At 41.1% G+C, this 26,069-nt stretch overlaps 1 protein-coding gene across 1 annotated transcript; it reads left to right on the top strand.

Moving 5' to 3' along the window:
• The first annotated feature begins 6,064 nt into the window (after positions 1–6,064).
• On the top strand, positions 6,065–7,534 carry LOC127661492 (gastrula zinc finger protein XlCGF57.1-like). The gene has a single exon (XM_052152226.1). It carries the CDS (start codon positions 6,065–6,067, stop codon positions 7,532–7,534), a length of 1,470 nt encoding a protein of 489 aa, XP_052008186.1.
• Positions 7,535–26,069: the final 18,535 nt, after the last annotated feature.

The raw sequence follows: 26,069 nt of genomic DNA, 5'->3' as shown, positions 1-26,069 counted from the left end.
TCAGCACATCTAGGTGAGTCATTCTACAATTGCAGTAGCAGTACTGTTGGTCACTTTTAAATAACAAAAAACTGCATTGAACACAATTTCTATAGAGAAACTTAACACTTTATCTGTTACTTGAAATAGTATTTATGGTATTATAATAAATATTTACAATCATTGTAATCAAATTGCATGTATTAATTTACATGAAAACAATAGTTGGGTATACTTCGTTTTTCCATGTGCCATTCCGTCTCTGTGTCAGCATGCTCCCAGCCCTGGCTGAAGCACGCAAGGCTGGGCCACCACCAAATCCTCCTTAAATATCCGCGCTCTGCCCCATCCTTGTGCGTCTCCCTCGGGTGTCCCTCTGCAGCTGCCGCAGGAGGAGAGGGGATTGGTTTCAGGAGTATATGGAAAAAGTCTCGGGTTACTTAACTGTAACCCCTGTTCCCTGATAAAAGCGGAACGATTTGCTGCACTGATTTAGTGCTTTGGGAACATTTTTAGGAGTGACCAGTTGTGAATATGTGTGCAACACGTCAGTTAGATTTACTAGAATTTATAGCATCCGCCGATACAGGGGCTATAAATAGATGCGCCACAGGTGTATAGTCAGATATTTTGTCTGAAGAGCAGTCCTGGGGCATCCTCAGTGCGGCAATGAAGCACAGCATCTCGTTCCGCTTATATCAGGGAACAGGAATATTACATTTATGTAACTCGAGACGTTCCCTATCAAAAAGCTTCACTTTGATGCTGCGCTGATATAGCGCTTTGGGAACGAGAATACCCATGCCGCCGCACTGTGGATGTCTGGACCCCTTACGGTTGTGTAGTTGTGCTCACATGAGCTTGTGATGTAGACTCAAGGACATAAGAACCCGGAGTGGCATGAACATCCAAACTATAGAATCTTATGAATGTATGTGGAGAGGACCAGCCCCGCCGCATTACAAAAATGTTGCAGAGGGACACCTCTGGCCAAAGCTTTAGGGGAGGTGACCCCTCTGGTAGAGTGAGTTCTGATACCTACTGGCGAAGCTTGACCACGTGCCTCATAGGCCAGGGCAATAGCATCCCTCACCCAATTTGACATAGTTTGCTTGGAGGTGGCCGCCCCTTTGTTACGACCCCCAAATGAATAGTTGCCCTGACTTACGCCACTATAGAGTGGCCACATAAACCCTGAGAGCGGTAAATCTGCTCCCACATTCAGGCATCCAGGGATATAAACTGATTGACAGGAGCTTGCCCTGGATCCAAAGGAGAATCTGCCGTGCTAGTCTGTTCAGCTGGCATGAACGTAGACCTCCTTGATGGTTTATGAAAGAGACTACTTCTGTGTTGTCCACCTGCACCAGGACATGGCAGCCTCTCAAATACTGGAGGAAGTATTTCAGAGCCAGAAATACAGTCATCAACTTGAGGCAGTTGATGTGCCAATCGAGCTGATGATCCTTCCATTCCCCTTGAGCTGGTCGACCAATCAAGACTGCTCCCCAGCCCGTCAGGGAGGCATCTGTCGTTAGAAACTTGCAACGGCAAGACGCACCTAGATTGGAAGCCAAAGTGAGGAACCTGGGTCTGAACCACATAGAAAGGGTATGAAGCATGCGGCGCGTAACCCTTATCTGCCTTTGGGAACTCTCTCTTGGATGAAATCCCCTGGCTCTGAGCCACAACTGAAATGGTATCATGTGCAGAAGGCCCAAAGATGCCATGAGACCTAGTATTCGTTGATACTGACGAACAGTGCAACCTTGGCCTAGCCTGACTTGCTCAGGGTGTTCTGAATGGTGCCCGCATCATGATCGAATTCCACACAACCCCCAGATAGGTAATTTCCTGAGTGGGAGAGAGAATGCTCTTTTTGACATTGAGCCTCAGACCTAGAGAAACCAGATGAGCTAAGACGATATCCCTGTGCTGAAATGCCAGTTCTTGTGACTGTGCTAGTATCAGCCAGTCAACTATATAATTCAGAATGCGGATGCCCCGGAGTCACAAAGTAGCCAGTGCGGCATTCATGCACTTCGTGAATGTTGATATTGGAAAGCTTCGCCCCCGAAAGCGAACCTTGTTGTGGCAGAATTTCTATATGAAATATGCGTCCATGAGATCGATTGTGACCAACCAATCGTGCTGTTGGATTTGAGACACGACCGTCTTGATGGTTAGCATCTTAAACTTGAACGCCCTGACTGAGCGATTCAAGCCTCGAAGGTCTAAAATCGGACGCAACCCCCCATCCTTCTTGGGAACCAGGAAGTATCTACTGTAATAACCTGACTCTTTCTCTGGAAGAGGAACATTTTCTATGGCCCTTTTGACCAAGAGATTTTGCAGTTCTTTCCACAGTAGACATGCTTTTTCTGGAGGAATATCGCAGAGGACGGCATTATCAAATTATGTTCCAACTCGCAGTTTGAGGTCTTCCAATGCAGAATTTCTTACATATTGTAATATCAATCTTAAGAAATCTGGTGAAGCTGCTTTATACCCATTATGTGCCAAAAATCTGGAATGCTTTACCAATTGATCTTAGACAATCATTTGAAGACATATATTTTAAATCATTATATTCAATTTGTTTCTTTTTACTTTTGTTTTATGTACATTTATTTTAATTAATTTTAAAATTTTATCTTTGTACTGTTTAATTTGAATTGCCATGATTTGTTTTACTTGTCTGAAATTATAGTTCTATGTTTTTAAACTTCCAAATGTGAGGCGCTTTGAGCTGCATTTTATGTATGAAATGTGCTATAGCCTACACATAAAATGTAAATGATTATTATTATTATTATACAATTTTCAAAAAACAAGAAAGCAAGGGAGGCTGTCAGTGTTTAATGAATTTGATATACGTTTGTGATTAACTTGGTATATATATATCAGTGTTTATTTATAGTGTCTGCGTAAAAGAATGCTCATTGCGCTGGATCCACCCTTTTGGTGTGACGTAACACAAACATGGCGGCTCCCAGCCAGATAGCACAATTGTAAACATTAATTTTAGAGTCGAGATTCATACATTACAAACAATCCATAGTGTTTCTTTATACGCAATCTTTCGAGCATCGCGCAACAGAACACTTTGTGGTCGCAATCAGGAGATATCAAGCAGGATAATCTGACATCAGACTTTGAATGAAACTCATCTTTACTTTAGACTCTAACCGCGCGGTACCTACATTTATTGTGTAGTAAATGTGTGCGAGTTTCAGCTCGGTAAATGCTTGTTAAATTTTCATCCTTGTAAACGTTATATCCATCAGTTACTTTACAGAAGAAGAGGAAGAATCATCATAAACGTGACGAAGACGCGCTTTGAAACAAACAAGCAGAAATATCTCCAGATAACAAATTAAATCGGTGTAACACACTATTGATAACATGTTTATTAAAGAGTTTATTGAAGTTTACAAAGCGTTTATTAAAGAGAAGAGTAAAGACATGAGTTGTGCAGAAGCACGCAGAGTTAAAATTGAAGATACAATTGAAGGAGGAGGTTGGTGTCCATTCTTGATTCTTTATTAATGCTGTTTATGAATGATAACATTGTTTCAGGCAGTTCACTAAATTTGGTGGCTGAAGTAATAAAATCAAAGGAGCTGTAAAATACCATATCCTCTACTAGTTTAATAATAAAGACATAAATAAAACAAATTAAGAAACTAAGTTATATAAAAAATATATACTTTTTGTTAATATGCGCTCAACCAAAACACTTCTGAGTCTCACTGATCTGTTGCTGTTAAAGAAACAACAATACTGTTTTAGCGCTTATTTTACATATCAATGTAAATACTTGTAAAGAGTACAAATGATGCATTTAATCAACAAACAATATATGAACCAAAATGTTGAAAAATTAATGATAAATTAAATTTTGTAAAATCTATATTTCTTAAAGGGTTAGTTCACATATTCTGAAAGCTTTTTTAAAAACATTGTTTATTTTCTAGTGATGCAGAAATTACATTTTTGCTTTAAATAATAATTTGCAACTTACACCTTTCTTAAGGCATACAATGTTTGGTGAGAAACAAACTGAAATCGGATGTATTATTTAGTGAAAATCTTTACTGGCTGTTCCTCTCCTGTGCATGTCCATGAGAGTGCACGAGAGCAGCAGACCCCCACTCGCAAGATGGGGCATTCAAGCAAAAGCTTGCTTTGTTGTTGCTACAACCGGACCACCAGATATATTCACAACTGAGAACACAGTACAGACTTCTACAGAATACTTGAACTTCGGGGATATTACAATATTAATGATAACAATGATATTTAGTCTTCGGTACAAATCTTTTGTTTTGTGTCAATGAAGAGGTTCTTGAGCTTTACTGATGGCACTGTGGGGAATACTTACGGCAAAAAATGTTGGAGAACACAAAACTAAATGATCATAACTTTGAATTTCAATCATCTAAAAGATTTGATGGCAAGTTTTGTGAACTGTAAATACAGTGAGGGAAAAAAGTATTTGATCCCCTGCTGATTTTGTACATTTGCCCACTGACAAACAAATGATCAGTCTATAATTTTAATGGTAGATTAATATGAACAGTGAGAGACAGAATAACAACAAAAAAATCCAGAAAACGCATGTCAAAAATGTTATAAATTGAATTGCATTTTAATGAGGGAAATAAGTATTCGACCCCTCTGCAAAACATGACTTAGTAATTGGTGGCAAAACCCTTGTTGGCAATCACAGAGGTCAGACGTTTCTTGTAGTTGGCCACCAGGTTTGCACACATCTCAGGAGGGATTTTGTCCCACTCCTCTTTGCTCCAAGTCATTAAGGTTTTGAGGCTGACGTTTGGCAACTCAAACCTTCAGCTCCCTCCACAGAATTTCTAAGGGATTAAGGTCTGGAGACTGGCAATGCCACTCCAGGACCTTAAGGTGCTTCTTCTTGAGCTACTCCTTTGTTGCCTTGGCCATATGTTTTGGGTCATTGTCATGCTGGAATACCCATCCACGACCCATTTTCCATGCCCTGGCTGATTTGATGGTACATGGCCCCGTCCATCATCCCTTTGATGTGGTGAAGTTGTCCTGTCCCCTTAGCAGAAAAACACCCAAAGCATAATGTTTCCACCTCCATGTTTGACAGTGGGGATGGTGTTCTTGGGGTCATAGGCAGCATTCCTCCTACTCCAAACATGGCGAGTTGAGTTGATGCCAAAGAGCTCGATTTTGGTCTCATCTGACCACAACACTTTCACCCAGTTTTCCTCTGAATCATTCAGATGTTCATTGGTAAACTTCAGACGGGCCTGTACAGGTGCTTTCTTGAGCAGGGGGACCTTGCGGGAGCTGCAGGATTTCAGTCCTTCATGGCGTAGTATGTTACCAATTGTTTTCTTGGTGACTATGGTCCCAGCTGCCTTGAGATCATTGACAAGATCCTCCTGTGTAGTTCTGGGCTGATTCCTCACCATTCTCATGATCATTGCAACTCCATGTGGTGAGATCTTGCATGGAGCCCCAGACCGAGGGAGAATGACAGTTCTTTTGTGTTTCTTCCATTTGCGATTAATCGCACCAACTGTTATCACCTTCTCACCAAGCTGCTTGGCGATGGTCTTGTAGCCCATTCCAGCCTTGTGTAGATCTACAATCTTGTCCCTGACATCCTTGGACAGCTCTTTGGTCTTGGCCATGGTGTAGAGTTTGGAATCTGATTGATTGATTGCTTCTGTGAACAGGTGTCTTTTATACAGGTAACATGCTGAGATTGGTAGCATTCCCTTTAAGAGTTTGCTCCTAATCTCAGCTCGTTACCTGTATAAAAGACACCTGGTAGCCAGAAACCTCTGATTGAGAGTGGGTTGAATACTTATTTCCCTCATTAAAATGCAATTCATTTTATAACATTTTAGAAATTATAGACTGATAATTTGTTTGTCAGTGGGAAAACGTACAAAATCAGCAGGGGATCAAATACTTTTTTCCCTCACTGTAAAGACAATTAAAAAAGAGATACTTGTTCACTTTTATTTCCTATCATATGTATCTTTTTTTTATATTAATTTTGACTTTGATGTGTTTTATTTTAGACATGATGAAATTGAAAGAGGAACGAGAAGAACTGCATGAAGTGGAGGAGAGAAATGAGTATCGGAAACAACATTTCACAACTAGATATTTTTTTTATAACTGCTCACAGATGGAAATGTATTCCTCCCAAAAAACAACTGGAGCCAGAAATTCTTTCACCTGCCCTCAGTGTGAAAAGAGTTTCCGGTGTAAAGTAAACCTTGAAGCACACATTAGAATCCACACTGGAGAGAAGCCTTTTACCTGTCCCCAGTGTGAAAAGAGTTTCAGGTGTAAAGTAAACCTTGAAGCACACATTAGAATCCACACTGGAGATAAGCCTTTCAAGTGTCCTCAGTGTGAAAAGAGCTTCTGCAGAAAAGGAATCCTTGGTAATCACATGATAATTCACACTGAAGAAAAGCCTTACACCTGCATTCATTGTGGAAAGAGTTTCAGAACTAAAGGAAACCATGATGTGCACATGAGAATTCACACTGGAGAGAAACCTTTTACATGCATGCTATGTTGGAAGAGTTTCTCGTATCAAGCACACTTTAAAAGGCACATGAGAGCTCACAATGAAGAGAGGCCTTTTATCTGCCCTCGGTGTGGGAAAGGTTTTTCAGACAAAACAACCGTTACGAGTCACATGCGAATTCACACTGGAGAGAAGCCTTTTAAATGTGATCGGTGTGGGACAAGTTTCAGGCGTAAAGGCGAACTTAACTTGCACATCAGAATTCACACTGGAGATAAGCCCTATGCATGCCATCTGTGTGAAAAGAGTTTCATAACTAAATTTCAACTTAATACACACATTAGAAATCACACTGGAGAGAAGCCATTTTCATGCATCCAGTGTGAGAAGAGTTTCAGAACTAAATGGCAACTTAAAATTCACATTAGAATTCACACTGGAGAGAAGGCTTTTGAATGCCACCAGTGTGGGGAGAGTTTTGCAAGTCAAAAGGGCTTTATTTCTCACATGAGAATTCACACTGGAGAGAAGCCTTTCACATGCCTCCAGTGTGGGGAGAGTTTTGCACACAAAAAGGTCCTTAATACTCACATGAGAATTCACACGGGAGACAAGCCTTTCACATGCCACCAGTGTGGGGAGAGTTTTGCACGTAAAAAGGGCTTTAATACTCACATGAAAATTAACACTGGACAAAACCTTTTGACATGCCATCAGTGTGGTACAGATTTTACTTCTGCATCAGCCTTAAAAACACACCTGAAAATTCATGAATATGAAAAGCCATCTTTGTGTTCTCTTGCAGGAAATCATTTTAAAAAGCAGCAGAAAAAACATATTGCTATTAGAGCTCATGTCTGCTTAGATTGTGGAAAGGTGTTTTCTAGAAAAGCTAATTTGGAACGACACAGAAGAATCCATACTGGTGAAAGACCATACAAGTGTCTAATATGTGGAAAGAGTTTCACTCATTCAGAAAGCCTGAAAGTACACAAGAGAGCGCATACTGGGTGAAGCTATACCACTGCACTTCATGTTTTAACTAGTCATATTTTCTACGTAAAGATTCATTAAAAAGATAATTGCCCAAAGTTTTCATTGACATGAAATTCAGATGAAAAAAAACGTCTTACCAACTTATCCAATGTGCGCAGTTGTTGTGCGCATGCCTCTTCATGTTTTGATGTCTAAAGCAGAGTATAACAGGATTTTTGTTATTACTTTGTCAGGTTTATTTTTTAAATAATGTGATTTTTTGGAAGAAATCAGTGTGCTGGTGTGCATGTAAATGTGCTCAATGTAAGGGTTTGTGGGATGGTTGTAGTAGTTTAACCAAATGGGTGTTAAACAATGGATCTAATTTGAGTTTTTAAAAGCAAGCCGTGTGTCTGCGACTTAAAGGGATTAAATATACTTCTGTTTTACTTCTTTTTTTTATCACTTTCATGTTATATTCATAATATTAACTAATTTCTGTTAATTTTTACTTCATACTTTTCATTGTATTTTGCTTTTACTGTTTGATCTCATGTGTGCTTTATTGTCTTCACAACTTAGAGATAAAGAAATGTCTCCATTTCATTTGACTCAATCAGTCACACAAACTGATATTTGTATATCTTCTGACATAAAGAGAGATTAAGCGTGTTGCGGTCACGATCCCCTGTTGTCTGCCCCGTGTTTCACTTGTCATAAACTACACTTCCCATAATTCCCTGCCGTCATCACTGCCTATGCACTTCATTGTTCTCACCTGTGGTTAATTTGATCATCATTATCCCTCTGTATTTAAACCCTGGTTGTTTGTCAGTCTTCGTCGGTCGTTGTATGTTCATATGTTAATGTCTTGGATAGTCTGGTCTGTGTTCCTGCCTGAGCATGTCGTGGATGTTTTCCCTTGTTTATATCTATTGTTTCCCCATTGTGGATGTTTTGTTTGTTCACTGTATTGTTTTATTCTGAGTTACTCTGTTCACCGTTTGTTTCATTCATTAAAGAAGCCGCATCTAGATCCCCAATCCTCGTCTGCCTTCGTAACAGTTGCTTTGAAAAGCCCTTTTATTTTTGTAGGAATGCTTTTCTTTTATGGTTGGGAGTAACAACACAAAATTATGTTGTTTATTCTTATCAGTTATTTTCATTAGTTTATTCTCATCAAAGATTGAACATCATGAGACCACATTCACTAAGTTACATGAGCGATGATTAAAAAAAAGGAGGGTAAGAAACTATATATAATTGTTAATAAATTTGGGCTTAGGAAAGACTTCATTATAACAATTAAGTAATGTCTTACATCTTTGACTATTAATTAGTGCATTAATCAAATTATTTTTTCACATGTGAATTTTCAGCAAATGGTGGGCCATTCTACAATTGTGGAGGAAGGTGCTTTGGTCACTTTTAGACAAAATAATAAAACGGTATTCACAATTTCTATAGAGCACCATATATACAATATAAAGCAAATGAAAAAATACAGTTGTAAATAAATAAACAACATTTGTTGTAAAATGTAGTGTCACTGTGAGAAGGTTTAAGTTAAAGGTAAATTAATCAAACAATTTATGATAGATTATTAATCAAAATGCCTTTGTCTACAATTAATCAATACAATTTATTCTAGTGTGAACATTAATTAAAATAAAATAATGAATATAGCATGGTGGGGTTACAAAGAAAAAAATGGCTGGGCTGATTATACATGTGCTGGAAGTGAATTTACCCAGTCTCACTAGCTGCTGCCTGTCCATCAGAACAATGGTGATCCACTGTTAGATAGATGCGGGAACAGAGAGCTGGGTTAATTTATTCCATAGGAGAGCTGGGATGATGGTATTGATAGCCAAAGTGAAGTCCACAAAAAGGATCCTTGCATATGTCCCTGGTCTCTCCAGATGTTGCAGGATATGATGCAATCCCATGTTGACTGTATCATCCACAGACCTGTTTGTTCTATAAGCAAATTGAAGAGGATATACTGTAGAAAGGGTCCAGTGATGTCCTTCAGATGGTCCAACACCAGTCTCTCAAATGGCTTCATGACCACAGATATCAGAGCAATGGGTCTGTAGTCATTAAGTCCTTTGATCTTGGTTTCTTTGGGACAGGGATGATAGTGGAGCATTTGAAGCCGCAGTTAACTTGCTCCAGTGATCTGTTGTAGATCTGTGTGAAGATGGGGGCCAGCTGGTCAGCACAAGATTTTAGACAAGTGTTTACGGAAGACCCGGCACACCTCCTCTTCACAGATTTTAAGTGCAGGTTGAGTAGCGTGGGGGGGTTGCAGAGGTGTTTGTGTGAAGTGAAGGTCGGAATGTGGTGTGTGAGACTGGGCTTTTCATATCTACAGTTAAACACACTTTCAGCCAGTAGTTGGTTCCCTACAGTGTTGGAGGATGGTGTCTTGAAGTTAGTAATGTCTTTCACCCTCTCCACGCTGATGCAGGGTCATCGTTACTTATTTTTCAGAATCTCAGAGTAGCTTCTTTTAACCACTTTAATTTTCTTAGTGTGTTTTTTGCCTGATTATACAAGATTTTATCTTGCTCCTGTAAGCATCCTCTTTGGCATGACAAAGCTGTCTGAGTTTTCCTGTAAACATGGGGGAACTGCCCAGCCTGCCCACTCGCACTCCCCCACCCCTTTTCTAGAGAGGAAGTCCGCAACAGCCATCTATGCCCCCAGCCTGTGGACCACCTTGAACTTAAACAGCTGGCGTGTCAGGTACCAATGAGTGATCTGGCCATTGGCCTTCTTCATGCGGTGGAGCCACTAGAGCGGGGCATGGACCGAACAGAGGGTGAATGCTCATCCCAAAAATAGTAGCGGAGAGTGAGGACCGCCCACTTGATGGCCAAGCACTCCTTCTCTATGATGCTTACTTACCCTCTCTCATAGAGAGCTTCAGACTAATGTACAGTACAGGGTGCTCCTACTTCTCCACCACCTGATACAGTACTGCACCCAGCCCCCTGTCCAGCCCCCTTCTGCAAAACAAAAGAGAAAGAGAAGTTAGGGGAATGCAGAAGCAGCCAGCCACAAACTGCAGCTTTTACCTGCATGAAAGCCTGTTGGCATGGCTCTCTTTTTAGTGAGATCAGTCAGTGGGCTGGTGACATCTGAATAATTAGCACAAACCTTCGATAATAGTCAGCCAGCCCCAGTAACTGTCTCACCTCTTTTTTGGTCTTGGGTCTTGGGCATTTCGCAATTGCTGCGGTTTTATCAATTTGAGGCCGCACTTGCCCATGATCCAAGTGGAACCACAAATACCATACCTCCACCCACCCAATTACGTACTGCTTCAGGTTTACTGTGAGCCCCACTCGCCGCAGCGACCATAGAACTGCCCTCAGATGCTGCATGTGCCACTGCCAATCATTACTGTAAATAATTATATTATCCAAATAAGCAGCAGACCGGCCCAGGCCTCCTGCCCACACTTGCAGCGGTGGACTCCTTCTCCTGAGAGGAAGAGAGGGGAGAGACAGGGTTTGTTAGAGCAGGGATCACCCATGACCAGGGAGCCATTCTTGGGGTAATGTTAACCCATATCTGGGGAAACGGAACAGGATGGAAGGAAGGAGGGGGGGAGAGAAGAGGGGAGGAGACAACAGGGGGGAAGGGGTGTGGGGCACGCCAGCCCCGGATACACCGTCAGATGGTCTTCCACCAGCTGGACTGCTTCATCCAGCAATGCCGGCCGTTGGCACTGGAACCACTCGGCCGTCCCCTTCGGTAGCCAGGAGATTAACTGCTCCAACACCACTAAGCGGATGATGTCATCGGCATCGCTGTTTTTCTTGGCCAGCAACCACAGCCGACAGGCGTTATGGAGCTGCTGAGCAAATACAAAAGGGCAGCCAACCTCGCTTAGACCGAAAATTGTTGTGTCGCAAGCTGGGCTTCCCCGGTCAGCAGCGGCAGAAGATGTACCACCCATTGTTCCTGTGGCCATCTCAGGGCTTTGGCTGTGTACTCAAAGAGCTCGAGATAGGCCTCCGGTTGATGTTGAGGCCCCATCTTCGTGAGCAGCATGTAAGGATTTGCTGCTGCTGGGGAATGCCGCCTCTTGGGCTTCTAAGCTCTGCAGCACCCGTCGGTCCTATTCCTGGGCCTTCAGTAGCGACTCAAAACACTACTGCTGCTTCACACATAGGTCCACGATGACCTGGTGTTGGGTCTGGTAGATGCTGGCAAGGGACCTGAAGACATCCTCCAGCGCTGATGACATCATGGCAACATTTCCTTCTTCCTATTTTTCCCAGGTTTCGGCACCAGTTTAATGGTTCAATGAAATGAGGAAGCGGGAAATGGCGATTCAAACTCAGGTGTGTCACTTTTATTTTATAAATGAAACACATCTGCCTCAAGCGTGATGGTCAAGCTTTCAAAACAACCAATCAGCGGCCAACACACACACAGCTTGTCAGCTGGGTTCTCTCTCTCTCTCTCTCTCTCTCTCTCTGGGGTGTTAGGCAGCCTTTTATCTCCCCGCCTCTCACTGTGAACATAGAAACCAATATTAGCAGCAATTCATCTCAGGTGAAAACCCTTACCCCTTCATCTCTCCCTAGATGAATGCTCGGCCACGCCCTCGTCTCCTCAACAGGTTTAGCTGATTTTAGTTTCTGCCTGTAGGTTGGAAGAAGATTAAGCAGACAGTGATCAGAGAGTCTCAAAGCTGCTCTAGGAACAGAACAATATGCATCCTTTAATGTTGTGTTGCAGTGGTCCAGTATATTTCTATCCCTAGTGGGGTATGTAATGTGCTGTCTGTATTTTGGCAGTTCCGAGAATAGCCAGACTGTTTCGAGCTGACAGAAAGGTTACTCAGATTACAGATTACTACAATTGTAGTGAGCAGAATGCATCTCAGAATGCACAACACATTGAACCTTGAGGAAAATGGGCTACAACAGAAGAAGACCATGTCAGGTTCCACTTCTGTCAGCCATGAACAGAAAGCAGAGACTACAGTGGGCACAGGCTCACCAAGTCTGGACATTTAAAGACTGGAAAAACATAGCCTGGTCTGATATCTGCTGAGGTTCACAGATGGTAGGCCTACTGCACCAGTAAAATATTGTTTTTAAAACATTTATTATTTTAACATTTTTCTTTAAAAAGTAAGTTACTATCCTTGTTATATACAATAGGTCGGTCTTAAAAGGTTTATGAGTACTTGTTAAAAATGAAATGTGTGGTATTTTTAGTTCCGAAACCAGACTGTTGCTATCTATAGATGCCAAAAGAACCTTGCACTGTCTTTTAATTATTCATTTGTATAATACAATTTTTATAGTAACATTCTTTTAAATCAATAAACACATTATATTGTCCTTAGAAAAAGGGGAGAAAGTATGACATACAAAAAGTTATTTTGTATGTCATAATAATGAGAATGTTTCTCATTGAAATGCAATACTAAGTCATTATTATGAAACCGTTTTTTTGTGTTTTGAGATACAGGGCTAACTTTATCTACAAATTGTATTTTTTTATCAAATTGTTGTCAACAAATCTGTCTCCATTTGACTGACTTATGGAAGTAATTTGTCTTTTTACTCTTTAACAAGTTCAGATTCTAGTAGCTCAAATTAATAATATGCTGAAGTGTTTTGCTGATCATATGATTTATAGCCGAGTTCCAATCTCCTTCCTCGTGAGTTTTTTATTTATTTATTTTTTATCTTGCATACCTCTGCCATTGGATCTAATAATACCACTTATTTTAATCTGAACAATGTTGCCAGCAGCATCATTTAGTAAGTTTACATTTAATGGAGAGCAAAATATTGAGACAGGAGCATGATTTTTGGAATCAGTTAATCTACCGTGGGTCATTCACATCTTGTGTAAAGTGGAAGAAGTTCTCCAGTTAACATGTAAACCAGTTGAATCTGCAATAACCTGCAGCAGTGAACTGATCTGGCCTGAATCAGTGCATCAGGCATGCACCTGCCACTGATCACCGGTGATCGGTTCTGTGCAGAACTTGCTCATCTCAAACGAGCCTCATGGTAATTGCATACTATCACCCTGCTCTTATTTTGGCAATTGACTGACATAGCAGAAGTTGTAAGATTAGTATGTAAAGTATGCAATTGCAAATGCAGCCTATGAAACAGGTGTAACTGTTGCCATGTAGTGAGTCTGGCCAATTATGAATAAGCTGTATCATCATCAGAGCTTGTGCAACTCATCTGGAGCAACCGCAGAGGCTGAATCAGCCAGCTGCCCTGAAGCGCTGATGCTGCAGTTGTGGCGGTTCAAGTCAGACACAATTTCTAACCAACATGAACTGATTCAGGTCCAGCTTCCATCAGTCTGCATAGCGCTGCATGAAGTCAAACACACCTAACAAGGCAAGGCCAGGCCAGAAATTTTAAAGTGAGTGACCTCAGTGCCTACTCTGAAATTACATAATTAATATTGGGAAGAGTATCTCCTTTCTCCAGCCTATTTGAAGCAGTATTTTATAATACCTAGTTTATGGGATAAAAATTAATTGACAATTAAGATTAGTTAAATGTGATTTATTGTCAACCAACAGTTTCATGAAAACAATCAAATACATTCACAAATAAAATAAAATAACCAATGAACAAATGAGTTGGGAAAATCTGCACATTGTGACAAGCAGCAGACTAACATCTGGCGCCTGTCTGCCACAGCCATGTTGTTGAGATATAGAGAGAGAGGGAGAGCTTGATAGAGGGAGAGAGACAGAGAGAGCTATACAACATTCATAACACACATTTCTAACACAAATACACTCTCAAATTATGAAAAATAATTTGACTTACTAATTTAAATGTTTTTGGATCCCAATCAGGTCATCTTAAAGAACAAGATGTAAATGCATGGGCTTTGCATTGTAAATCTCAATAATTTCATCATACTCCTATGACTCTGTAATCTCACGCTCATGAGAAAGAATGGCGAGGTGCTTTATGCAACCAGTTCCCATGGATGATCGAACAGATGTTTTGATCCTGCCAGCAGTGGAGAATAGGTGCTCTGCACTACATGAAGTCATGGGGAGGGTGATAATGATTCTTATGAGTTTATTCGTGTTTGGAAATATATCGTCATGTTACTGTTGTAACCTCCGTTCCCCGAGGGAAGGAACGAGACGTTGTGTCGAATGAAGTGACACAAGGGGTCTTCCTGAGATGCCAAACGTACCTCTGAACCTGAGAAAAGGCCAATGTCAAGTTGGCAGACAGAATTTGCATGCCCCGCCCCGGACAAACGGGTATAAAGGGAAGCGGGACAGCGAGTGCCAGTCAGAATTTTGCACAGTGAGCGGCACCCGGAGCCTAGGTACCAGTCATCAAGCCGTGACGGCTGTGTGGAGGACGGAGGGTTCCAGTCCAAGCCCACGCTTCGGGCAGCCCGGGCTGGCCCGAAGGTGGCAGCCCAGTCGAGTCTTTCGCATCAGACCCCTGGAAGCTCTCCGATGCAGCGCCGATGTCATCATCCAAGTCCAGGGGCTCAAGGGAGAATGCCGGCTGGCTGTGAGGCGAGCCGCACTCATCCCGAGCTCGGACGGAAGCGAGCAAGGTGGTTCATGGGGATTTACCCGGCAAAACCGAGCCCGTCGTTATCCCCATATCGCCTTCATCGCCAGCCGGGTCGTCCTCAATCCCATGGGAAGAAGGAGCGACGCGGGGGGGCGGCTGAAGTGGCATTCACCTTGAGGAAGGAGAGCTGCCATGGTCAAGTTCTCGCAATGAGTACATGAGCCATCCACGAATGCCGCCTCAGTGTGATCACTGCCCAGGCACACAAGGCAGCGTCTCTGTGCTGTGTCTGAGCAAAGGGTGAAGGCCTGCCCTAGCAGGTAGTTACGGAGAGTGAGGACTGCCCATTTGATGGCCAGACACTTTGTACTTTGTTTCCCTCAAGGAGAGCTTGCGGCACCGGGCACTCCTTTCCCTCCACCACCTGCGAGAGTACGGCCCCCAGCCTCTGTCTGAAGCGTCCGTCTGTAATACAAAAGGGAGAGAGAAATTAGGCGCATGTATAAGTGGCTCCCCGCAAAGTGCGTCTTTAACCTGCGTAACAGGGGATCGAGCATTTGTCCCAGTTTCTAGCATCCTCTTGCACGAACTTACAAATCATGTTTTAAGGGTTTTATTAAATCTAAATATTAGTTTGTAGTTAATTACATGATCTGCTTCCATATTATTTGAACTTAAATAAAGCTATAACTCATTAAATATAACTGCATTATATATGTAACACTGGGGTGTTTTGTTTAAAGATGCTCGACATGCAAGTTTTGCTTCATTGGAGCTCCAGCTCCACTTATTCCACAATGAGAGTTCTTCTGTATTTACTTATTTTTTATTTTTGCATTATAATTCCCTCATACTTTGCGATCTACATCACCTGAAGCTGTTTGGAAAGTTTAGAGTGCATCTGGACTGTGAGTTGTGTAATTCTTCCTCTCCTTAGTCATGCGCGAGCTGCAGTGCTGCTCTCATAATTAGTTTAATGTGATCTCATGTTACGTTAAATGAGATCAAACGACTATTCGACAACAAACATTTTTGTCGACAATCTTTTATCATCACCGTTGTCGATAATGTAGACTAATCATTTCAGCCCTAGTTTTTATAATAATAAAGTTATAATATAGCTATAAATATAAAGTTACATTAAATTAAAATAGAGTTATAATATAGATTCAATAGCAAAATATTTCAGTCATAATTTCTTAATTTTAAAACTGACTTTTACATCGTGTCATCACCGAGCACATCTGTTGATGCATTGTTTTGAGGCTATCTACACTGGATGCATCAAAAGAACATACATGTATTATTAATTATTATTGTTACTAAAGCTGTGTAAATGTGGTTAGACACAAAATATTATTTAAATTAGTAGACCAGAGTAGACCAAATTAACATCACTAGCTGGTTTTAATGAAGCAGTCAGAAGTTATAATGCTATCATATTACCTGAGGTACACTGATCATTTTAGTCAAGTTTTGTTTTTGCACCAAAACATAATAATAATAAATAATAAAACACTTTAGGGTGTACTCACTTTTGTTGCCAGCGGTTTAGACATTAATGGCTGCATGTTGAGTTATTTTGAGGGGACAGCAAATTTACACTGTTATACAAGCTGTACAATCACTACTTTACATTGTAGCAAAGTGTCACTTCTTCAGTGTTGTCACATGAAAAGATATAATCAAATATTTACAAAAATGTGAGGGGTGTACTCACTTTTGTGAGATACTGTATATGATAATTTGCCACCTAGTCTCTGGCCCTCTGTCTGAAATGCTTGGTTTTGGCCTAAGTGCCTTTAAACATCAACTAAATGTATACCAGTGCTACGGTAGTATCACCCCAGATAGCAATAAGTCGGCGGGCCGCTGGCGGTGCTCCGGCGGCAAGTAGAAGCGGCAGAATGGCAATATCGCAAACACGTTTGACGGCGCACCGCCGGCGGCAGCCGCTTTTTAAAAGCGGCAGCCGCCTTCCTACCGCCTTCGTTCAGCGGCCGGCCCGCTGGCTATCCGCCGTTCGCCGCCGTTATATCGGGCGGACCGTCGGAGGCAAACGCTTTTTCGAGCGATCTGTCGCCGCTTATTGTATATATATATATATTTTTTTTTATATATATATATATTTATAGCATGCAGTTTATCAAGAATAATGATTGATCAAACCAGAGAAATTTCAATTTGGCATTTTAATTCCACATTTCAAAGTACAGTAACTGTCATTGAAACAAGATGTCAGATCACTGAAATATAAATAACAGAAAAATACAAACATTATATATACACACACACACACACTAAAGAACATGCAGGTTTCCAGTTCAATTTTGGTAAAAAAAATTTTTTTAAAAACACTATTGTAACACTTACAATAATTGTTAATAATATAAAGAGGTCAGCTCTGGGATGAAAAGAATTACCAGTAAACATAAGCAATGAGGATATTTGGTAGCAAATAAAGTGCAGGATACCAAATAAATTGAGGTATAACATCATATTTACAAGTCATTTCTAACAATAGGTTAAGTGGTAATAATTTAGAGTAAAGCTCTGGAGTAGAATATACCATTATAACTGCAATGCTGACCTGTGGCACAAGGATTTACAAGCTATATTTAACAATAGAATAACAGTTAAGCACTGTGACGGAATGAAAGTAGAATTTTTGGTACTAGTTAATGTGCAATATCAAATATCAGGCATGAAATAGGATTTACAAACTATAATAGAATCATTAAGCACTGACGGAATGAAATAAGCCAATACTAAAGTCACGGTAAGTAGAATATTTGATACCAGATAATGTGCAAATATCAAGTATTAGATGTATAATCTAGGATTTACAAGCTATATTTAAAAATAGAATAGTTAAGCACTGTAACAATGAAATAATCAGCAAATTGTATATGAAATAATTGAGATCTTTGGTATCAAGGAATGTGCAGGATAACAGGTATAATATACATTTTGACATTCAACTTACACATGACAACAAGTGGGAATAAATATAATTAACAGCAGAAAATCTGGCTGTAGAGAACACAGCCAATCAGAATGTCTGGAGAGGTTGGGGACTGCGTGGCGTAGTGGGCTAAGAATCACCGGTTTTCCCCGACCTCCAGAATGAGGCAGTGCAAATTGGCATATCTTCAGTGATTCCTTGTGCGCCTGTATAAAAGGACAAACCATCTCATATTCATCCAAGGAGCTGCCCTCAAAGCAGGGTCACGAGAGAAAAAAGAAGCAATTTCCACAGTGAACAGTGTGGATTGGGTGAGTGTAGTCTGACACTTTTAGCAGGCTTTTTTAGGGGTCTTGATGTTACTGACTGCAGGATAAAGAAAGGGTTCCAGTTGTCAGTGATGCTGGGGTGTCAGTAGTCAGCCTAGGTTTAAGGGGTCGGCTGTGGGTCCCTCTCAGCTGTGCGGCGCCTTTTTCCACCTTCATGTTCAGATGCTCCTTTCAGGTAATGCGTAACGTTAACCTGGATCGCCTCATCAGTGGCATCCTGGGTTGCCGTGTTCTTCCGGATGGCTCCTGTTGAAAATAAAGATCTGCCATTCCATTTGAATGGCATAAGGTCATACACATCTACTTAAACAAAATATCCAACTTACTTTGAACAATGGTCTTCAGGAACATGTCTCTAAACATGCTTTATCCCCTACACCAGTCCAGGTTGTATTGATGGAAAGGTGATTAGAGAAGATACTCTGAAGCATTCGCCACACGGTTGTCTTTAGGTCCCTCCCACATTTGATTGCCAAAAACCGAAGCTGAAAATACAAAAAAAAACATGTTACAAATTACATTTCTCTGAAGCTTCTCATAAATTTAAAATGTGACAGGCTGTGGATTCAGACTGTAGAATATGCAGTGTACAATCTTAATTTTACTTTTTAGATTACCCTATGGCGTTATAAACGAAATCGGCACACTTACAAATCGTTGCTGGAGCTCTTTATCCTGCCTCAAACTGTTGTCAAGCAACGCCAACTCTTCCTGGGTGTCTAGGGGGGAGTAACAGATCCCCTGGTAGGGATAACTCTCCAACAGACACATTGGCACTGAAATGTTGCAGCATAGCATTTTGTTGTCCATGCTACGCACAACATCGCCAAACTCCAAGACGTCGCAGCATTAGGGTTTGATCTGCACCTACAGGGGTTCCCAGAATAAAAGAATAAAGTAGTCAGTCCTGGTCCTTCATCTACTAAACTATGACATTTATATCTAGGTCTACTACATGTACAGGTGGCCCCAGTGGGAATTAAACCAACAACCACAGGTGTTGTTTGCAAGTTGTACCTGATTGCCCAGTGCGAGCAAATGTTTCAACATTGTCCCAACTTGCTTCACCTGCTCTTGAAGTGAGCCGCTGTCACCTGGGAAGTAACAATATATTGATTAGCAATACACTAAATATAATAGTAATATAATATAACCACAATTATCATACCAGTAACTTTCCCTGTAATTTCTATCCACAGTATGTTATGCATGGCATACAATTTCATAATGAAGAACCCTTATGATAACATCAATTTCATTTTTTTTCTTTGAAGCAGAATATTTGTTTGTAAAAGGGGAGGAAAAAGAAAATAATGAAATATTGGTATACAGATTTTGGTTGATATATCAGACTGTACAGTGAAATTTGCTATTGCTGTATCCCTACTCACCTGAAGGACGGATAGATCAGGCAAATCTCCAGTCAGGCCTTTGTAGAGTGTGTGCTCCTGCATATCCACAGGTATTTTAATTCAAACATGCAACATATTGTAATAAATCTACAATATTCAGCCTTTACCTTACACCCTCGGTTGTTGCTCTACACTTTTATTATATTAAATACTTATTTATATAGCTTGCTCACTGTATAATCATGATAGCCTAATACTTATAACACAAGATTGCATCTTAAACGAATGACTGAGTTGAAAACTTGAATAAGAACGCATTTTACACAGAGGGGACCAGTTAGGGAAACTTACCTGCCTACAATAACTGTTTTCATTTGATTTGAGTTACATTAAACATGAATAACCTTAGCCGAGTCCCCAGGAACATCGGGCTATTAAAGTAACAAGCCTGTAACTGCGGTCTTATTAATTCTAGCTTCACCATACACTCAAACTGTGAGGTTTATCTGCTTTCCTCATGGACCTGAAGCACAATGCCCTGACAGTGACTTCACTGGTGTCCTGATCTTTATTAGAAACTGAGAGGAGAGCAAGTTAATATAATTTCTATTACAATTGTCACAAAAATTAACAAACAGTCTGCTTTAAAACTAAGAAAAAACAAGTTTCTATACTAACCTTACATAAAAAATGAACACGTGGCGAACTAGCTTAGCCGCTATCTGCCGGCTCACCACATTAGATTAAAATACTTACCCTTGTAGTTGTGCAGATAACTCGATATGTAGAGTTTAAAGCCCTTGTCCCTCTTGCTTGTCGGAGCAGGGGACCAGGCATCAACAATGCGATGAACATCGCTGACACGTATTTTCGGAAGATTCTGGAGACATCCAGTAAAAACAGACATTTTGGGCGACGCGCAAGTAAACCGGAAACAGATATGGCGACGTTTTAGCAATACATTTTTAACATTTATAATGCGTTTAGATTTTTTTTTATTGCCTTTACAGGGACTTTAACACTTTCTTAAACATTTGTACAGGTCATAATTGCAAAACCTGTAAAAGGTAAAATAACAAAAAATAAAAAATCGAGGTTGGAAAAAATGTAGACATAAACAAAATTTCTGCACAACTGTGAAACCAGAGGATAATTTCGCTTTTTCATTGAGTTTATCCTTCACGTCAAAACAGGGATTTTCATGTTTATGATAGATATCACCATGGTTGCAAATTAATACAAAAAATTAAAGTATACCAGATATTTTGGCCATGTTGCAGATGTCTTTCACTGTTCACTGATAGTCAGGCATTCGTGAAAAGTCTAACTTCATCAATTTATTCTGCTAAATTGTTCATACCATGAATTAAATATCTATTTTAAAACCTAATCAGAATCATAAAGATATTTATTGCCAAGTAAGTTTTACAAAAGGAATTCTTTTTGGTTTATTGGTGCATGTCTCAAATGCGCAGCAATCAAAGAAATGTAAACAATTTTCAAGTGCATAAAATAATTCAATATATTTTACATATATTACTGTATAATCGCTTCAGTTTCAAAGTAATTTAAATGTCATTTCCTAAACCTTACCTTATCATGGAATCAAGAGTCAAGACTCTGTTATAAACCCTAATGGCTTTGGAGCAAAAAATAATAATAGCCAACATGGCTGGTCGATTTTGAGAGTAGAAATCCTTGTATTTCAAAGCGACTTGCCGCCAGCCTGCGGCATTTCGCAAGAAATGGGAGTGACGAATTCGGCAGCAAACGTTTCATCCCCGCCAGTGGGATGCACCTATAGCCGACAGCTTAGGGACGGCGGCAAAAAGAAGCCGTGCGGATATTTTTTGCTATCTGGGACAACACTAAAGCTTCAAAATACTGGCGGTTTAAATGGTAGTAACGTTAGTATGGTAAGTTATGTTGGATGTATGGTAGAAAATATTATTTTTGCTAAAACCTTCATTTGAATCAGACCTATGTCTGCAATAGCATTACAAATTTAGTGGCATCCCCTTCACACATGGCCCTTTAAGAGCCTAAAATGCTGTTTAGAATTTGCCCCTTATATGGTATTGTTTATTTTTCAATGTGTGGTTTTCCCATGCTTCAAACACACACGTCTGAATCCCAGCGTCTTAATTTGGCAGTGATATCTCCTAATGGATAATATGGATTTAAATAAAAAAAAATAAAAAAACACAATTCACGTAACGAGTTTAGGAATTAGTTTGGGGTTTGCCTGACCCATCTGCCTACAAAGATTTCATGCCAAAAGGGGAAACGCCTAATCTTATTATTAAACGCCTTCAGACACATCCCACTGCTTCTGCAGAATACACACCGGTTAGTGCCACTTCATTTAACCTAGATACTTTATCTTAACATTTACAGATTTACCATTTCTCTGAAAAATGGAACAATGCATTTGTTTATTTTTTTCCAATTACAGATGCTTTTGGGAAATGCAGCCCAGATCGGTTTGGTCATGGTTTGATCACGTCCCTGAGCCGTGCGATCAAACCGGTGTGTGTGTAATCTGCATTCATGCTGCTATTTACCAGGAGAGAGGGGCTGAAGTGGTTGTAATAATGAAACTGTTGCTCAGTCTTTTCAATGTCACAATATCTCTATTTTTATGTTACAAACATTCAAATAATCACAGATTAATGGAATAAAAGTGTAAAGCCGTTGCCGTTTGAACTGGCTGTTTCGATGTGGCAAATTATGATTATTATTTTTTTTTTTACTAAGAATGTGTTGGGTAACAAGTTAATCCATTTGAGCCTTCTCCCAGTTCATCCATCAGTTATTTTTACCACTTCCGGAGCAATAAGTGGAATGGTTAGTTTTTAAGAATCACTATGAAAAACTGTTAAGAATTAACACAATATCATGTGGTATCCTGATACTACTTGGTATTGTGTTAAGTTTGTTTAGTATCGTAAGATATGATTATGGTATCGCAACAACCCTAGTGCCCTCTTGAATACACAGTCATTTATATTTGAAACTCAATCAGCAGAAAATGAACAAGCTCCACAACATAATAAAACTACATTTTAGGGTTTAATCATAACGCATACCCAACACATTGAATCCGAATATATGAAACTGTTCACAAAAGCACAACAGCACCGTAGACTACCAAAATGTTTTTTTTAACTGCTCCATCCTTCAATAATAGCTCCTTTGCAAAGCTTGCATCATATTGTGACTGGTTAACAAGGTATCCACGCTGATATGGACCAAAAGCAGAAGTGGAATGGACCAGAACAGACGCGTTGTAAATGTTTTCGCTTGTGCCGCTTTGTAAAACGCTTTGCACATTGCCAGTATCTTATTAAAATTATTCAAGTGCATGTTTACATAGACCAACAATAAAAATAGCGCAGATGGGTGCAAAATAGCGTCCAGGGCGCGTTTATACTCAAAACAGCAAGACACGGAATGGGGGTCTCATTTTAAGAGTTAGAAATTGACATTGTGTCTTTTAAAAATGGTGGGAGATGCATTAAATGGTCAAAGCAGTTTGTCTAGTGTAAGTTTATGTAGAAAAACATTTAGTGTGGAAGTCCCCTTTGGTGTATGAATCTCCCTTGACAGATGAGGCAGACCTGCCAACCTGTACGCATTTTGCATAGCAAGTACGCATTTTGACATCAAAGTACGCTGGTACGATCTGTCACTCTAAACTACGCAAAAAGCTGGTGATGCCTTTTTGTTAAATTGTGCATGTGCAGTACTCAAGTCTCAAGTCTTGACAAAGTACCTGTTTTTGGTCAACATCATCCTGTCTGTAGACAAAATACACTCACCTAAAGGATTATTAGGAACACCTGTTCAATTTCTCATTAATGCAATTATCTAATCAACAAATCACATGGCAGTTGCTTCAATGCATTTAGGGGTGTGGTCCTGGTCAAGACAATCTCCTGAACTCCAAACTGAATGTCAGAATGGGAAAGAAAGGTGATTTAAGCAATTTTGAGCGTGGCATGGTTGTTGGTGCCAGACGGGCCGGTCTGAGTATTTCACAATCTGCTCAGTTACTGGGATTTTCACGCGAAAATGCCTTGTTGATGCTAGAGGTCAGAGGAGAATGGGCCGACTGATTCAAGCTGATAGAAGAGCAACTTTGCCTGAAATAACCACTCGTTCCAACCAAGGTATGCAGCAAAGCATTTGTGAAGCCACAACACGCACAACCTTGAGGCGGATGGGCTACAACAGCAGAAGACCCCACCGGGTACCACTCATCTCCACTACAAATAGGAAAAAGAGGATACAATTTGCAAGAGCTCACAAAATTGGACAGTTGAAGACTGGAAAAATGTTGCCTGGTCTGATGAGTCTCGATTTCTGTTGAGACATTCAGATGGTAGAGTCAGAATTTGGCGTAAACAGAATGAGAACATGGATCCATCATGCCTTGTTACCACTGTGCAGGCTGGTGGTGGTGGTGTAATGGTGTGGGGGATGTTTTCTTGGCACACTTTAGGCCCCTTAGTGCCAATTGGGCATCGTTTAAATGCCACGGCCTACCTGAGCATTGTTTCTGACCCATGTCCATCCCTTTATGGCCACCATGTACCCATCCTCTGATGGCTACTTCCAGCAGGATAATGCACCATGTCACAAAGCTCGAATCATTTCAAATTGGTTTCTTGAACATGACAATGAGTTCACTATACTAAAATGGCCCCCACAGTCACCAGATCTCAACCCAATAGAGCATCTTTGGGATGTGGTGGAACGGGAGCTTCGTGCCCTGGATGTGCATCCCACAAATCTCTATCAACTGCAAGATGCTATCCTATTAATATGGGCCAACATTTCTAAAGAATGCTTTCAGCACCTTGTTGAATCAATGCCACGTAGAATTAAGGCAGTTCTGAAGGCGAAAGGGGGTCAAACACAGTATTAGTATGGTGTTCCTACTAATCCTTTAGGTGAGTGTATTTCCATATAACTGACAATGCATGTCATTTTGCAACCAAATCCTCCATTTCTTTTTGCCTTTTCCTCGCTCATCATTTCATCAAGCGCAAGCAGAGCCTGCACGTCAACAACGTGCAGCAATGAACGTTTAAAAAAATATTATAATGAACTCTGTGTATCTATGAACCCATAAACTGGAGTAAATTACGTAATATCAGACAGATATAATGCTACTTCCCCTTCTGTCGCTCTCTCCACGTTGTGTCAGAGAAGCGACACTAGGGGTCTCTCTTGAGCGCCGATATTCACCTCTGAACTATGAAAAAAGGCCAATGAGAGTTGGCACCCAGTATTTGCATGCCCCGCCCCCGGACATACGGATATTTAAGCGGCGCAAATACGGGAGTTCATTCAGAAAATTTCTTCGGAGCCGATGGTCGTGCATGCAGTCTGCTGCGAGTTACACAATAAGTTCCTGTTTAATCCTCTGACGCTCTGCATGCTTTTGGATCTGACGGCGCATAACAGTGGCTTTCTCATTCATGCACGGCTGTGCATTCTTGCCCCTGGGCGCTTCGACAGCGCAGACAACTCGAAAGAGTTATTCTAAAAGAATGAATTTCGCTCTAAAAGAGCAAAACACAGCAGCGTTGAACGTCCTTCTCAGGACGCGTCTTTTTAAAGACGATTTTCCGCCTCTGTGTAGTTTCTGGATGCGTTGATTCTCCCCACCTCTGACGGCCATAAAAACTGCCTTGCATTCCTGGGTTGCGATCGCACGCAGGCAGCGTTTTTATGAATGGTCAATGTTTTCAGTACGAGAACATAGCCATGACAGCATTGCGGTCGTAGGCTTTTTCTTGTAGTGAGAAAAAGCCGCTTCAGCCGCCCCACCGCGCCTCGCCTCCTTCCTCACGGGATTGAGGCAGGCGCGTGGCGATGAAAGCGATCTGGGGACAGTGGCGGGCTCCGTTTCGCCGGGTGAACCCCTCGAAACCCCCGCCTCTCCGGCACGCTTGCTTGTTTCCGTCCGAGCTCGGGATGAGCATTCTCTCCAATGGGTTATGTTTTCAGTGTGAGAACATAACCGCGGCAGCGTTGCGATCTCTGCTTTCTCTTGTAGTGAGAGAGAGCCATTTCAGCCGCCCCCCGTGCCTTGCCTCCTTCCTCACGGGATTGAGGCAGGCGCCGTGGCGATGGAGAACGATCTGGGGAGAATAACGGGACGCTTTCGCCGGGTAAATCCCCTCGAAAACCTCCCGCCTCCCCGGCACGCTTGCCTGCTTCCCCCGAGCTCGGGATTAGTGCGGTCCGCTTAACAGCCTACCGTCCGGTCCCTTGAGCTCCCCGGCATTGGATGATGACATCACCGTTGCCTCGGAGAGTGTAACAGCGGTGTCGGATGCGGATAACTCGCCTGGGCCGCCA

Source organism: Xyrauchen texanus, chromosome 21 (assembly GCF_025860055.1).
Source record: "Xyrauchen texanus isolate HMW12.3.18 chromosome 21, RBS_HiC_50CHRs, whole genome shotgun sequence".
Lineage (NCBI taxonomy): Eukaryota > Metazoa > Chordata > Actinopteri > Cypriniformes > Catostomidae > Xyrauchen > Xyrauchen texanus.
This window is presented reverse-complemented; position numbering and strand designations above follow the sequence as displayed.